At 32.4% G+C, this 17230-nt stretch overlaps 2 protein-coding genes across 2 annotated transcripts; one reads left to right on the top strand and one right to left on the bottom strand.

Moving 5' to 3' along the window:
• The first annotated feature begins 7149 nt into the window (after window positions 1-7149).
• LOC124929300 (vacuolar-processing enzyme-like) lies at window positions 7150-11036 on the top strand. Its single transcript, XM_047469624.1, has 9 exons — window positions 7150-7413; window positions 8073-8237; window positions 8325-8481; window positions 9140-9225; window positions 9314-9513; window positions 9809-9857; window positions 9949-10158; window positions 10353-10559; window positions 10636-11036. Exons 1-9 carry the CDS (start codon window positions 7198-7200, stop codon window positions 10816-10818), a joined length of 1473 nt encoding a protein of 490 aa, XP_047325580.1. The 5' UTR covers window positions 7150-7197; the 3' UTR covers window positions 10819-11036.
• A 195-nt stretch (window positions 11037-11231) lies between these two features.
• On the bottom strand, window positions 11232-14479 carry LOC124928714 (ELF3-like protein 2). Its single transcript, XM_047468966.1, has 4 exons — window positions 13868-14479; window positions 13207-13733; window positions 12454-12505; window positions 11232-12371 (listed from the first exon to the last, which is right to left on the bottom strand). The coding sequence occupies exons 1-4, from the start codon at window positions 14093-14095 to the stop codon at window positions 11634-11636; spliced, it is 1545 nt and encodes a 514-aa protein (XP_047324922.1). The 5' UTR covers window positions 14096-14479; the 3' UTR covers window positions 11232-11633.
• Window positions 14480-17230: the final 2751 nt, after the last annotated feature.

The following is a 17230-nucleotide window of genomic DNA, read 5'->3' as shown; positions in this document are numbered from 1 at the left end:
AATGAAACTATATCCTCATTATTTTTTCTGTTAATAATTTAGTTACAAAGGAATTGTAAAAATTTCCCATTATAAAATACTAATTTAAAATGTTTATAATATGTATAGAGCACGTACGTAAAGAGAATAATAAAACTAATTTGAAATGTTTTATCTAATTTATAATATAAAAATAAATAAATATTTTTTTTTAGGAAAACAACTTAGTGTCATTTCATTAAAAAAAACTTAAAAGAGGAAAAAAAATACGAAAGTTTAAGATCAGATCTAGACAATTTCTAGATTTGACGATGAAACAATAATTGATTACAGAACACAACAACAATAAATTAGCGCTTATAGTGTTTTTACTTTGATTCTACTTGTGACTTTCTCAAATGAAATATCTCATATCTGGCAGAGCTTTCTATTCTCTTCATTCCTTTCGATTTCTCTCCAGGATTGAATGAGTGCATTTACATCTGAAGTTATATCTCCCCAAATATCTTCAGCGGTTCTACTTCTTCCACTGTGAGTTCTTGATTTCTTTCTTTCCAGATATTGTATATTACTGCTCCAAAGTAGCATTTCAACATACTTATATAGAATGATCTTCTTTTTACTTTATTCTTCATCCACTCTTGGATTTTTCCCATGTTCCTGGAAAGTTAATGATGTTCATTTTTGCAGCATATCTCCTCTAGAATTGTATTACAAAAGAGCATTCCCAAAATAAATGGTTTATGCTTTCCTCAACTCCCAAACATAGGACATAATTGATATCAGGAATGTTTATGTATTTTCGAATTCTGTCTTTTGTTGTCAATATTTTCCTATATACCAACCAAAGAATAAATTGGCGACGAGGAATAATATTTAGAGACCATACCACATTATGTCAATCTACCTCCTGTCCTCTTGTTTTAATCATTTCCCATGCCTTTCCTGTAATGAACTTCTCATTTCTTTTATTGAGTTGTTTCTGCCTCATTAGGTTTAGGATTCTATCACCTTCTGGAATACGCCTTAGAGGTGAATCACATTTACCTTCTTAGACGTCTCTAAATGAGTGCTTGATGTATTCTCTTTTAACTCTGCTTCCTTGCATTTCTTCTTTGAATATAATGGGAATATTATCTAGCCAATGATCATGTCAGAATAGTACCCCTCTTCCATTTCCAATTGTGGTTTTCACCATTTGAAATGCATATTTTCTTGTTTTTAGGATCTTCTTCAATGACCATGTCATTCTTTCATTAATGCTTCGTGTCCAGATACTCTGCTCTTCTTTCATAAATCTTGTATGCACACATTTAACCCACAGGGAGTCCGCTTTTTGCTCCAACTCTCATAAGCTCCTGATGGTGAGGACTTTGTTCCATTCAACATAACTTTTTTATTCTTAGTCCGCCTTCTTCTATGGGAGTGCAAACATCCTCCCATTTACTTTTTTGCCTCCTCTGCCTTGTGTTCTCCAGATGTAATCTCTCATGATTCTATCGAGTTCAGCCATTACTTTCTTTGGGATGACTATCTGTTGTGCCTAGCAGCCAATAATTCCAAAGATTATTCTTTTAACGAGCTCGATTCTACTTGCATAAGACAGTTTTTCGTAGCACAACCCAAGACAGAATTTCTAACTTTTCTACCAGTTGTCTGAAGTGATTATATCAGAGTTGTTTTGATGAAAAGGGGACTCCAAGGTATTTTCCTGGTAGTTCACCTTCCTTGATTCCCATAATATTGAATATTTTTTCTTTCCTTTCTCCATTAACCTCTCCATAAAAAGCCTGACTTTTGTCTTCATTGATGTATAAACCTGTAATACTTGAAAAGATTGTTAGAGTTTCTTTGATTATACTAACAGATTCAACATCCGCATAAGCCACAAAAAATAGATCATCTGCAAAACATATATGAGTTATTGCTTCTTCTTTGCAGTACGAGTGAAATTTGAAATGATGACTTCTCAGAAGCATTTTTAAAATGCAATCAAGAAATTCCATTATTAAGACGAATAGGTAAGGATATATATATGTCTCCTTGTCTTACTCCCCTTTCACCCTTGAAAAAGCCTCAATTAATACCAATCACGCTCACAACAAAGTAATGAGTGAAAACACATTGCATAATCCAATCAATAAAAATAATTGGAAAACCTACAGTAAGGAGGAATTCGTGGATTGATCCCCATATGATCGAGTCAAAAGCTTTTCTAATGTCAATTTTGAAAGTCACACGTGGCGATATGTTTTTCTTGCCATATCCATTCAATAAACTCTGAATGAGTATTATATTATGGGAAATAAAGCGTTTAGGAATAAATGTTGATTGCCCTAATTCTACAAGCTAATCAATAACTGTTTTCAAACGTTGCGAAATAATTTTTGAAATAATTTTGTAAATAACATTGCAACATGAAATCGGATGAAAGTCTTGAATTTTTTCCGGAATTGAATTCTTAGGAATCAAATTCAACACTATGACGTTACATTGCTTCAACATTTTCCTATTTTGGAAGAATTCCAAAACCCCTTCGCTTACATCTTTACCCACTATTTTCCAGTTTTCTTTGAAGAAGTTCGTGTTGAAATCATCTAGCCTTGGGCTTTTATCCCCTTTTATCGAAAACACAACTTTTCTGATTTCTTCCATATTGACTCTTGTAATCAATTGGTTACCATTTTCTTCACTGATTTTCCTTTGCACAATATGTTAAAGCAATTTGCGTTTGTTCTCTATTATTGTGCTCGTTTCTGTTCTAATCAGCTCTTTGTAGAAATTTATTGTTTCCTCATGAACTGCCTTTTGTCCTTGTAAAACATATCCATTTGAGTTTGTGAGCCTTATGACCTGATTTCTGAAATTCCTTGATGAACATTTTTTATAGAAGAAAGAAGTATTCTTGTCTCCTAATGAAATCCAATTTTCTCTAGATTTTTGTTTAACAAAGCTTTTCTCTTTAGAATAGAGGTCTCTAAATCGCGTAAAAGACTCTTTTTCCTCTTCCCTGTTATAAGGTAGATTTGGGGGTCTTAGTGCCTTGTTTTATATTTCCTCCAGTTTCGTTCTGGCTTCCTCTACTCTTTTAGAAAACTCACTATATTTTTTCCGGTCTAACTTATTTAGTTTCCCTTTCAGTAATCTTAGTTTCTCACAAACTCTGAACATCTTTATTCCATTAATTCTGATGTTCCAAATTTCATTAAGGATTTCATTAAATTCTTCATCTTTCATTCAGAAGTTGAAGAACTTAAAGGGTCTTTTCTGTTTTTTTCCCTCTCCTAAAAGAATTTCAAAGGACGGTGATCAGAGATACCTTGTTGCAAAACCTAAATTTGGCTTCTTGGGTAAAACTCCACTCATTTTTCATTCACTAGACTTCTATTAATTCTATTCTTTCTCGTGTTGTCCACCCCTCTTAAAGTTGACCATAAAAATAGATTACCTGAGGAAGACGGTTCAATGCAGCTTATGTCTTGAATGCATTAATTGAAATTATGCATGTCTTGTGTTATGTCTGTCTCAGGCTCTTTTTCATTCATGAATCTTGTAACGTTAAAATCTCTCATAATAACCCACGGTTCGTCGTCCGTAATGCTTTTTCTCAAATCATTTCAAAGTGTCTTCCTCTCTGTCCCAGAGTTGCTTGCATAGACTACCGTAAAGAAGATTTTTACCCTTATCACCAGATTGATAACCTCTGTCAAAATAATTTGCTTGTTTTCAAAAAAATTCTTGACTTCAACCCTTCTTTTATCCCATCCTACCCAGATTCTTCTTTTAACCCCATCAGAGTTATGAATAAATTTTCATTCTTCTTTGAAGAAACCCTAAGCAACGTTCTTTATTTGACTTTGTCTGACTTTTGTTTTAATAATTCCAAATACTATGATTTCATTCCTTTCTGATATTCTTCTAACCTCTTTTCTCTTTATAGGGTCATTTAACCCTCTAATATTGCATGTCAATAAGTTCATTAATGAAAAGAAGATATTTCAGCTTTACTTCCCCTTTCTTTACCTTTTATTCCTTTCTGTTTTTCCCATATAGCAGGGCTATAAGGAATTGTATTTTCATTAATTTGCTTACCTTGTTGTTTTGGGATTTTCGTGTTTCTTTGGTCAACCTTCTTTTGAATTGGAGATTGCACAGTTTCAACCGATTCAACTGCCTCTTCTTTATCTTTCCTATTTCCTTCACTCACTTCCCCTTTCTTGTTTTCTCCTACGTTTTCCCTTTCCACAACCTCTTCGGTATTGATTCTTGCTTCCAGGTCAAGTTTCTTTGTTATCTCTTCATTCTCAGCCTTTGATTCTGAATCTCTTACCACTCTATCTTCTTTCCCCTATCCTTCAAAATCCTGTTATGAATTTCCTTCCTTATTTTGATCTTTTTTCTTACTCAATACTGATTCTTTAGTAACCTCTTTCTGCCTTTCATTCTCAGCCTTTTCTTTTTCCAACCTTTCTTGTTTTGTTTTCCTGTTACTTTTCTATCTTTGTCTCTTTCTTGATCTTCTTCAATCATTTTCGGGCACTTGTAAAAGACATGTTTGAATGTGTTACAATCAAAGTATCTACTCGGCCTCCACTCATATGAGATTCTCATAATTGTCGATTCGCCTTTTCTGTCTGTTACCGTCATCTGGTATGAAAGATTTGTTCTCGGGTGTATCTCAATGCACATCCTAGCATGAGTCATATGCTCACCTTTTTCTGTAGTTGGGTCCATATAGAGTGGACTCCTCAATAGGCTCGCAAAGTGACTTAATGCTTCAGGGTTATACATGTGGGGAGGGATGTTGCGCAATTGGAACCAGATTTGCGCAGTTTATTTGGGCTTGCTGAAGAGCTTCATACCTTCTGCACATTTTTTGAGTTTCATGTAGTTTTTCCCAACAAATGTGTGCCCTTTGATCAGAATACTTTTGAGATATGATTCTTCTTTGAATTTAAGAAAGTACAAGTCATGAATGTTTGATGTTACCTTTTCTAGACCATTTTCCCCACATTGTTCCATTAGGGTTTTTTAGTTACTAGAAATGGCACATTGTTTCTTCCGATTAAGTTGCCCACTATAACATTCTTCCATGACTTTACACAGTTTTCCTCAACTTCTTGGGGTAGTTTGAATTCAAACGGGGAATCGACAATTTCAACATTTGGCTTAAATGTTCCAAGGAAAATATTTCTCCTTTCTTGAACTGGATTGTCAGCTTATATTTCCCCTTTGTTCTTCTTCCCTGCATTCTGTTTCATTCTACTCGTTACTCTGGTTTTGCCTTGTTTTTTGATTTTTACTCTACTTTTCCTCTGTTTTCTAATCATTCCCTTGAGTTTTGCTCTGTTCTTCAGCTTTCTTTCAGACCTGATCTACATTCCAATTAGAATTGTTCTTAATGAAGTAGACTCTGGTTTTGGGGCATTTAGAGAGCTCTCTCAAAGTTTCAACAGACTAGCTCACAATAGTATCGTACTTCTCTTTTTTAAGGAGATTCCAGTCTTGTAGGTAATGTAGGTTGAGTTACTTTGTTTACTGTTGGCTTTTCTCTTAAAACGATTTGGCCTTTCTTGCCTAGTATCAATTTGTTATCTAATTTCTAAGCTCTTTCAGGTTTGCCCTTTCATTAAAACCGACCCTTCATTTCCTCGGGTCTGTTTCTTTACCTAATGTTTTTGCTGTCGTTCTTTGCGTTTTTCCTGTTTCACCCAGATTTCCTGCATTAATTGTTTCTCTTTCCAATTCTTTTTGGATTACTTTCTCCGCTTCTTCGTCTGAGTCAAGTATCTCAATAGTCTCAAGTTGAATTTGATTCTCATTGGAATCTGAGTTAATAACATGTGCATTTTTATTTTCTAGACTATTTTCCAGAACTACTCTATCTTTTCCTAGAGCTTGTCCTAGACTATCACAATCTAGGCTATCAGCATGTATTCCACTAACAGTTCTATTATCATTTGCATTCATCTCATGAGTGTTATTGGGATTGGTAGAAAACATACCTAGAGTGTTGACTATAAAATCCTTATTATTGCTCTTGCTCACGTTAGTCTGGTTTTCACTCTTTCCTCCTGGCTTTGGAGACCCATGATTTTCAAGGAGGATATTCGTATGATTCTCTCCTGAGCCTTTGTGGAGGTTAGTTGCATTCGAATTTTATGTCTTAAGATCAAGGGAGAAAGTGTTGGATTCACCCATTGCCCAATTAAGAGAGTTGGATGGACTTGTACCAACTGTTGACAAAGAGGGAATTGCATGTACTGCTGAAGCTACGATGTTTGTAAAAGTTGTATTTAAAGTGCCCGACATAGACGGATTCGTGTCAGCGAAGCTTTTAACAACTTTACAGTACACATAGGTTTGAAATTTGTAGAATTTCAAGGAAATTGATTTCCTGATGTACTCTAGTCTTGACCGAGAATGGTATTAATTGTCAATCGAGAGAGATCGACGAGGAGATATAATAAATTTCTACGAAAAGACGACCCTTTCGACCAAAAGATGAAATCACGACACACACGGAACACAGATCGCACAAATCGCACAGATGGCACAATTCGCACGACAACGAACGATGTGTGATTTATTTGCGATTGTGACCGAGAATTTCTTCAACGACGATTACGACCGCAACAATATTGTCGACATATCGCGGCGCACAAGACACGTTCGCACTTCACTTAGGGTTTTGCCGTCACCAACCCTATAGCCACAAAGTTAATGGATGATTTAATAAAAAAGTATTTCATTTAGTTGTTAAATGGACTTTTCTCCCTTTTTTGTAAACCCCTATATTTTATATTTTATAGTTTTTCAAAATTTATTATTAACTTGTTACAATTTTTGTTCTCATTATTTAAATTTAATTATTTTATTTTTATAATATAACTAGGAGATGTGTTGAATAATAAATACATAAATTATCTTTATATTTAATAAATTTGTTATTTGATAAGATTTATTCAAATTTATATTTAAATGATTTGACAACTTGAAATTGAAATATTTAATTAATTATGAAACATACTTGTGGGGTCCAAAATAAAATAGTTTCAATAAGCTATCAATTATAATATTTACCAATCAACGGACGATAAGATTCCACCAATTAAAGAATTTTAAATTTCTTCAATTTTTCATTATAAATATCTCCTCCGGTTTCCTCCATCTCCACGATTCCTCTACCGCTCTCTTCCGCCGTCGCCGGTAACCGCCATGAAACGCGTTCTCATTCTCCTCGCACTGATAATCGGCGTAGCCGCCGGCAGCCGTGAATTCACCGGCGATTTTCTCCGATTGCCCTCAGAAGCCGCCAGATTCTTCCGGAGAGGCCAGGGAAAGAATAACGATGATGCCGCTGGTGATGACGTTGGTACTAGGTGGGCCGTTCTGATCGCAGGATCGAATGGATACTGGAATTACAGGCATCAGGTGATCTCTTCTGTCCTTAATCGGAGCATAATTAGTTCAGATGATCTGTTTTGTGGTTTGACTTTTTAATTTGTTGCAAAACATCCTTACTTTTGATTAGGTGAGCTAAAACACGATCAAAATCATGTTATTCTTGACGATATGATACTTGATCATTATGTTTTGTCATGTTGATGTGAACATTTGTCCTTGCGAAAGCAAATTGGCTGCTAGGTTTGCTACTCATCAAGTAGGTGTAGAGAGATCTTTTCTGTATGGATTATTTATCCTTCAACTGGATTTTGATAGGTTTATATAGAATATAATGTATCTTAAATATCTCCTTTTAGTTTAATCAACTGAAAATGAAAGACCAGCAGTAGGTAAGTATTGATTCTTACTTCGTTGAGCAGCAATGTAATAGTTCTGTAACAATCCTTTGATGGTTTATTTTATCCCTTAGATTGGATTGACCAATATGATGAAGCTTAACAAAAAAGGAATACATTAGTGTATGATTTAGAAATATTTTTAAAGAATGGGATCATCTAGATTTGTTTTCCCTTGATAACAAATTCAGCAAGAGATATCAAAATTTATCAGATAAATCTTCATATTCTTTCACCCTTTAATTGCTTACTTCCTTCTGCTGATGATAATTTTGCATCTTCCTTTTGCAGGCTGATGTTTGCCATGCTTACCAAATCTTAAGAAAAGGTGGGATCAAGGAAGAAAATATTGTAGTTTTCATGTATGATGATATTGCTGATAATGAAGAGAATCCTAGGCCTGGAGTCATTATTAACAGCCCTAATGGTGATGATGTATACAAGGGAGTTCCCAAAGTATGTATCTTCCTCCCTCGAGCACCCAAATGATACTAATTATATCAGTGTAATTTCTTTCTTATGTTGTTTATTCAACTTGAGCAGGATTATACTGGTGAAAGTGTAACTGTTGATAACTTCTTTGCGGTGATCCTTGGAAACAAGACAGCTACCAAAGGGGGTAGTGGAAAGGTGGTTGAGAGTGGGCCGAATGATCACATCTTCATTTACTACACTGACCACGGTGGTCCTGGGATGCTTGGTCTGTCTCATTTCTCTTGCCTCCATGTATCTTCTTGTTTATCAAATGCTTTCTGCTTAGGAATAAAGAATCATTGTCATGTTAATCAAAAAATCTCAGGCCTTGTCTGATTTGGGTTATTTAGATTAAATCCAACATACAATTCACTCATTTATCAAATCGTCACTAAAATACTAAAATATTTTTTACTTTATTTTGTAAGACATTTAAAATATTAATTAGTAAAGATATTTCTGTCACTTGACACCAAATAACTCACTTTTTTATCGATAAAATATTATTTCAAAATAACCCCAAGCCCGTAGATGCTGTATTTTCTGCTCACCCCTTTGCCTGTTTTATCCCATTACACTATATTTCTCGCCAAGTTAACTTGAGATTGTACCTTATCTATGCAAAGATTCTTAGAGGTTTTTATTTTTCGATTTGGATTATAATATAAATTTATGTATATAGTTAGTGTTATTTGGCTGTTTCCTAATAAAATAAATTAAGGTACAAAATAACGTCGTTTTGAATGTAATTTTTGGAAGAAATGAAGTTTGGGGTGAATAAAACACGACATAGACTTTACTTTGAGTTTTTATATTGCACTCATTCTGGTTTATTTGATTACTTCATTCATGCCTTAGTTTGAATTCAATGATATGTTTTACAGGGATGCCCACATACCCTTACCTGTATGCTGATCATCTGATTGAAGTGTTGAAAAAGAAGCATGCATCTGGGACATACAAAAGCTTGGTAAGATGCATTCAACTGTTATTCACTGAAGAAAAATGTATATATTATTTAAAAAGATTGTTATATAGGTCATTTTTCATATTTACAGGTATTTTATCTTGAAGCTTGTGAGTCTGGAAGTATCTTTGAGGGTCTCCTTCCAGAAGGATTAAATATTTATGCAACTACAGCTGCTAATGCTGAAGAGAGTAGTTGGGGAACTTACTGCCCTGGCGAATACCCGAGCCCTCCAGAAGAATATGACACATGTTTGGGTGACCTCTACAGTGTTGCCTGGATGGAAGACAGGTAAATGTAAATTTTATTTTAAGCTATTGTTTATACTGATTAAAATATTGTGAATTGTGATTTCAATAATACAAGCTAGAATCAAGAACAAAACACAATAAAGGAACATATAAGGAAAGAAAAAAAAAAGAGGGGATGGGGATCTAAGTTTATTTGAATAACCAAGTGTTTATTTTTAAATAATCTTGTTAAGGTTATTTAACTAAGTTTATTTGAGAAAAATGTCAATTTTGTATTGATTTATGCAAAATCTATATATTTCACTTGTTAATCAACTCTGATATTTTATTTACAGTGACATTCACAATCTTCAGACAGAAACTTTGCATCAGCAGTATGAGCTGGTAATTTGATATCAAAAATAATAATTCTTGCAGTTGTTTGATTCATGAGACGATTTTTACGAGTTATCAAATTTCATGGTATGATTTGCAGGTGAAGAAAAGAACTTCAAATGACAACTCCATATATGGTTCTCATGTCATGCAATATGGTGATGTTGGAATTAGCACAGACAAAATTTTCAAGTATATCGGTACAAATCCTGCAAATGATAACTACACTTTTGTCGACGAGAACTCTTTGCGTCCACATTCAAAAGCTGTTAATCAACGCGATGCTGATCTATTGCATTTCTGGCACAAGGTATGTGATGGACCTTATTTTTTATTTCTATCATGTGAGAAAACACAAAATGACTTCATTTGAAAATATCTGATGCTGGAAGATTATTTGAAATTATTACTATTCCTTAGAATTTTATATGCATTATTAAGAACTTGACTGATGATGCCATTTGACACCTAAATGTTCTTCCTTTTATTTCTTGGCGTGGACAGTTCCGAAAAGCTCCAGAAGGTTCTCCAAGAAAGATGAAAGCGCAAAAGCATTTCTTCGAAGCAATGTCACATAGGATGCACATAGACAACAGCATGGAATTAATAGGAAAGCTTCTATTCGGAATTGAAAAAAGTTCCGAATTATTGAAAACCGTCAGACCTGCTGGACAACCCCTTGTCGATGACTGGACCTGTCTTAGAACAATGGTATAGCTAACATTTTTTATTCTGGTTAAAACAAAATTCAGACTAATAACAGATTTCTCTTCGTAACTAACCGCAGGTTAGGACATTCGAGAAACACTGTGGATCACTCTCCCAATACGGTATGAAACATATGCGATCGTTTGCTAATATTTGTAACGCCGGTATAAAGGAAGAACAGATGGTTGAGACTTCAGCACAGGCTTGTCCTTCAATCCCATCAAACCCATGGAGCTCGATTCAGCAGGGGTTTATTGCGTGATTATTTGAAAATGGTTTCGCGATTCGATATCTTATGACTCCAGATTGTTCGGAAAAAATGAACTTATGTTGTTTATCATATATATATATATGGATATGGTTGGGTTTGTAATTTGATGCTAGTTTCTCTGTATATATAGACTGGAGGCATATCTATATGAAAGAACTATGTGCAGTTTAAGTATTCATCAAAGAAATAATATCCATGGTTGTTTATTATTACCTTTTATTAATAATTATATTAATGTTTAAATTAAATTTTATATTAAATAAGGTCATACAAGTTCGGATAAAATAATAATAATAAATACTATGAAGCACATGGAGAATTTATCTTTATTAAAACTCCCAATGGGAAATTAGGAATCATGATTCCTCCTCCATACATAAGTTTTTTTGGAAATCGAAAATGACAAAATACAAGATAAACTAATTAACTAACTTCTTTATCTATTACAATAAACTCCCTCTTCTTCTCATGTAGTTTCTCTACTCAGATTTGTCACCACCAAAAGCAGTAATTGCAACACATATATATACATACACAACACAAGTGTAACCGAAGTCGCACGAAAGGAAAACATTGAAAAGTAACAACAACAAAATAGAACCGGAGAGACACCATCATAAGTTTCGCGAACATACTATTAAGGAACCATTAAGGAACCATTAAGGATCGAGTTTCACTTCCTACCTTCCTGACTATTAAGGATTGAGTTTCACTTCCTACCTTCCTGACTATTAAGGACCATTAAGGATCGAGCTTCACTTCACTTCCTACCTTCCTGACTATTAAGGACCATTAAGGATCGAACTTCACTTCCTACCTTCCTGAATCGACTGAAAGATCCTGGCAACAGATTCCGACGCGGTTGTTGCGTTATGAGGCACCACTTTGATAACCTTAGTTGTAGTTGATACTGTTGGGAAGAGAGGAAGAGTGTTTCCGTTTCTTCCATCGCTCGCTTGCACGCTTGGACTACTAGCTGTACTCACTTGTTGTAGCAACTCGCTTCCCCTTGAAGTCATCGATATGTGGGCCCCATTCGGTGGATAGAAAGGATTTGTTGGTTGTGTTTGTCCGATTAGGGTTTGATTCATGGTAGAAATTCCAAACTGTGGAAAATATCCGATTGGGTGAGGAGGGATATTATTATTATTATGAGGGACAGGACCCATAAAATCGGTGATAGGGTAGGCTTTGAATATGAATCCTTCAGAAGGAGACATCTCAGGGACGAAAAAGTGTTCAGCAGTTTGATAATATGGCCAGGGGTGCATACCGGGGATTGTTTCTGGAGCGGTTCCAAGGATTTGTGTGTTGTTATTAGGGGGAGGTTGAATCGGGGGGTGGGGGTGGTTCAGCGATGTAGAGGGGTTGGTTTTCCCAACCATCGAGTGTTCTATCTGCTCGAGAGGTTCGACATTGGCTTCTTTTGGTTTTGGTGTTTGGGTAGTAGAAGGTTTTATGGCTAAGTCTAGTGTAAGTTTTTCGGAAGATGTTTTGTCGCCTTGTAATAAGATTTGAGGTGAACCAGCGAGCAACTTCTGGACCTGTTTTGATTGAAAAACTAAAGTTTCAGATGTATTGTTAAACGAGATAAGTTGTTCTATACAAATGAGAGAAGTTGCGTACCGTTACCAATCGATGCAACTCAAATATTTGAAGTGCGAATAGCCTTTGCTGACTGAAAAAAAAAAAATCAATTTAAGAAAATAGATCATTTGTTAAATTTTGTATAAACAAAAGCAACATTCATAACTCCATTTAATAAAAAAATTAACCTTTAAAAAATGAAAAAATGATGTACCTAATAGAGTTGTAACAAAATATTTAATGTGGGTTATTTGTGATTAATTTCAAATAATCCAATATTCAATCAAACATTTACTTATCAATTATATCATTTAAACCATCAATCTAAAGTCTAAACACTAAAATACCCTTTATTATTTAAAAAAATATATATTTATTAGATATGTATTTATACTCCTAATCCCAAATAACATGCATAAAACAAGGTTATTTTAAATTAAACACTTAATTATTCAAGTAACCCTAAATCAAAGATACTTTAATTCTCACTATAAACACATTAATTGAAAGGGGTTCATTGAATTAATTATGGTATACAAAGTAAAAAAAAGATTTTGACCACTTTAACAAAGTACTCCTTAATATATTTTCAAATCGCAGCCGATATTAATACCAATTAATCATGTCTTAAACAGTGGATTAGATAAAATCGAGGGCAAATTCAAAATTGTGAATACTTTTTCCTATCAATTAATTTTGTCTAAAGCAAAAAATGTTTTCAAATTTAGAAACCAATCATCAAATTTACAAAAGGATATCCAAAACTTAAAGTAAGAGTTAGAAATAACTTACTTAACTAGTTGTTTTCGAGCTCTCCAAAAACATTTCTGACCAAGCATTGTAACAACATCATCAGGGGATAACTCCGATACAGCTATGGAATCGACTATAGTATTCTCCGAGATCTCATCCACATGTCCCTGTTCCTTCAAGGATAAATCAACCCTAGGTTGAGAAGTGTAACCGGTATCCATACAACTGATAAACTCATCTGAAGCATTTGTGCATTTACTGTTAACCATATTCGAATAAACCCTAGATTCATTCAAATTAAGGTCACTTGTCTGTACTCTTTTCTCGGTATTCAGAACACCCACACGCGGGTTCGGGTTCTCCTTATTCACTGCATCCACTTTGAATCTCGAGTCATTACATACATGTTTCCTGCGTGGATCTTGAAATTTCATCGAATGAACAAAAACAGGAACTGCAAAATCATCTTCATCTTTTTTCGGAATTGGCTTTGGATCGGGTTTTGGTGTTGATGACATGCTGAATTCAGTATACACAGAACTAGACTTCTCATGACCACCCGTTCCCTAATATCATGTGAAAATTCGAATTCATAAAACAAAACCCTAATTTATAAAATTCGAATTCATCACATATAAGTATTTATTTCTTCTTATGGATGAAATTAAACAATGAAATTGAACAAATCAGTTATGTTTACCCTGCTAGACGATGCTTGAAGACCTAGATCCGTTGAATTATTAGGGTTTCGTGGCGGGGGAATTGTAGAAGTCGGTTGTTGTTGTCTTTGAGAAGGGATGCTAAACTGTTCATACAAAGCCATCTTGTTCCTCGGAGGAGCTCGAGGACCTCCTTTCTCTGTATCGTTAACATGTAGCCTAGGAAACATAGGCCCGACAGGTTTCTCGACATGTTTTCCTTTCTTCATTCTCACTTTCTCTCTCTTTTCTGTTTAGCTTATCTTATTTTCTTCTATGTTCTTCTGTTCAAATGAAGGTTACAAATACATGAAATTGAGCTCAAACCGACTCACCGAGTGCAGTAGAAACCAAATTACACCGACCCAGAAGAGCAGAGCAGAGAATATCGGCAGGGAATCGGAAGTGGACAAGACTCGAAATATCCAAATTTAGAAACCGCCCTTCTAAGCCAATCAAACAATTAGGTAACTTTTTCAATAAAATTGATTGAAAATAGGCATTGAATTCATGGAATTTGAAGCAAATTGTGGAAGACGATGCAGAGAACAAACTTGAACCAAATTGTATCAAATACTTGAATGTATTTGCATAAAAGATTAGTCTTTGTTAGGCAAATGAGAGAGAAAAAGTGTAATTTTGTGGGTCCAATTTGGATAGAGCTGGAACCTAAAAAAGGATCATAGATGATCAATCTTGGGTTATAAATTAATTTTAGCTTCTAAATTTGTAAGATGTATTTTACTAGTCTTTATAGTTTACTTTGGTCCAATTAGAGTTCTATATTCATCATATCTTTGTAGAATATGGTGTTCTGATTAGATATTGCCAAACAAATCATTTTTGTAACTTAAAATTTAGTTTAGATATTTTTTGTAAATAAAGTTTTAGATTTGAAATGTCAAGATTCATTAAAGGGTTTGTTCGAATTAGAATTTTTTAAATTATCTTTAATTATTTAAAAATTAAGGATTCTTAATATTTTTTAAGACAGCAATAATTTTTTTATAAAAATATTTAAAAAATATTAATATATAATGATAAAATAAAAAATAATAATTTAAAATTTAAAATATGATAGTATTTTGGTTAATAAATTGAGTAACCAACTAAAATAAAATTTGATCAAGTTTGATTATTTAAATAATTTTAAATAAACCATTCCTAGTTTTTTTATTATTAGAATAAGATAGAGAACAATAATTTGGTGTAATAAATGAGATCTTATTTCAGATTTTGTGTTCTATTATGTATCATTCTCACTTTTTATTTTTTATTCATTACTTTTAACTCATTTTATAAATTGACCAATTGTTGTGAAGATAGTATATAATGGAACACAAAATCTGAAACACAAAATCTGAAACAACAAATTTAATCCGTTATAAATAGTGTCGAAAATAATATGTCGTTATTTGATAGTACTTAAATCTAATGGGAGAGAAAAAATTTATTTCCATTGTTGTCACATCAATTCTCGCGCCATTAATAACATTAAATTCTTGTTCTATGTCATTATTATTCTTATTATTATCATTATCATATTTTTCAAATATATTAAGAATAAGATTGTGGTTCAGAAATTATATTGGAACCATGCGTATACTTCGTAATGTTATTATTACGACAGTATTTTTTCAATCGTTCTTCTTTATTGAAGAACTTGTGCACATTTTTTTTTGACATGCAATTTTTATTTTTTCTCTTTTTATGATATTTTTTTGTATTTTTTTTATGTCATACTTTGTTTCATCATATTCAAATGAATTTTTATATTTTAATAATTTATGGAGTTAAAAGAAAAGTTTGGGTTAATTAATGTCTAAAAAATCAGATGGTATGAAAGTTCGTTTTTTACTTAACTTTGGATGGAATTGGAGTGGATGTTAGGATTGGAAAGAATTTTAATAGTTTTTCAAATTTCAAAATACATAATAATAAAATTGTGGGAGTGAATTTAAAAATAAATTTATACACAAATTTGTAAGGATGGGCTTATATAGAGTTTTGGGTTTATTTGTTGAATTGGTTATATACTAGGATCAAATTGTATTAGACATAATTTATCAGGGACTTAATAAATATATTTAATATTTGTATTAAATGTTAATAAATAGTAGTTGTTTGTAAATAAATAAACTAATTAGTTTATATAGGTAGTTGTTTAAAGCTTGTTTGTTTGATATTTTTTTATTATTAAAAAATCATCTATTATATTTTATTTCTTTTTAATTATTTAATTTATCAACTAAATATTAAGATATCTTTATTTTATTTTATAAAAAATTTATTTAATAATTCAATTAAATAAAAATTCAAATAACTTCCATTTTTAGTGGATAATATTTTATTTGAAAAACAATAAGAATCCAAATAAGAAGCAATTTTTTTTTGACAAATTTATCAAATTAGATTCAATTTCCACATGTTAACAATAAGGCAATATGGTATTTTCCTAAAGTTAAATTTGAACATGCTTTTTTAGTTAATCTTGTGAAAAGGGATTGAAAAGTGTTGCTTTGTCTATTTTCTATTCCACTTATACTTTATAAAAATCATATTGTTCTGTTATTATTGTATAAGTTTATTTATGTAATAGTTCTTATTTTTTTATTAACTTAAAGTCATGTTTTTAAGAAACAAAATTGTAACACATTATTCATGGTTTAATTATTAAGTATTTGTTTCTTAAAATTTAAAACGTTAGCATGAATCTCAATGCACGACACTCACTTCAATTTAAGGTTTTATAAGTGAGAAATGAATAAACGACTTTTAGTTTTTAATGAATTACTCTTACCACTTATAAAAATATTTAAAATATATATAGTTTTGTTTGTAGTTGATTTTACAAAAATATCATTGGATGATGTTTTAAAAAATAGGTTAAAAAATCACTAACTGCATAGTAAAAAATTATCAAATAGACTAAAATCATGTCTCCAGATTATAAATTTTGTAAGAAAATATATAGATTTTTTTTTTGAATATTTTCTTTATAATACTAAATAAAACTATTAAAAGTATATTTAATTGTTAATATTATTGTTTATAAAATGAGGAGGCATGTAAACACAAGTTTATTAATATTCATATATAGGTCTTAATAGTTTATTTATTCTTTAACTAAGAAAATTAGGATGACATGACAATCACTCTTAAAACAGTCTTAATATTATATACTTAAAATTTGAAAGAAAAAAATACTAACTTTTAAAATAATTATCACAATTAAATACTTGTAAAAAGGTAACTTGAGAAAATGTAAAGAAATTCCGACCCACTAATATCTCAGATTTTTATAGGTGTGGGCCCCACGGACGGGATTTTTATTTATGTTAAAGTGAAGAGATAAGGGTTAAGGA

Source organism: Impatiens glandulifera, chromosome 3 (genome assembly GCF_907164915.1).
Source record: "Impatiens glandulifera chromosome 3, dImpGla2.1, whole genome shotgun sequence".
NCBI lineage: Eukaryota > Viridiplantae > Streptophyta > Magnoliopsida > Ericales > Balsaminaceae > Impatiens > Impatiens glandulifera.
Note: the sequence above shows the minus strand (reverse complement) of the source record. Positions and strands in the feature narration are given on the sequence as shown.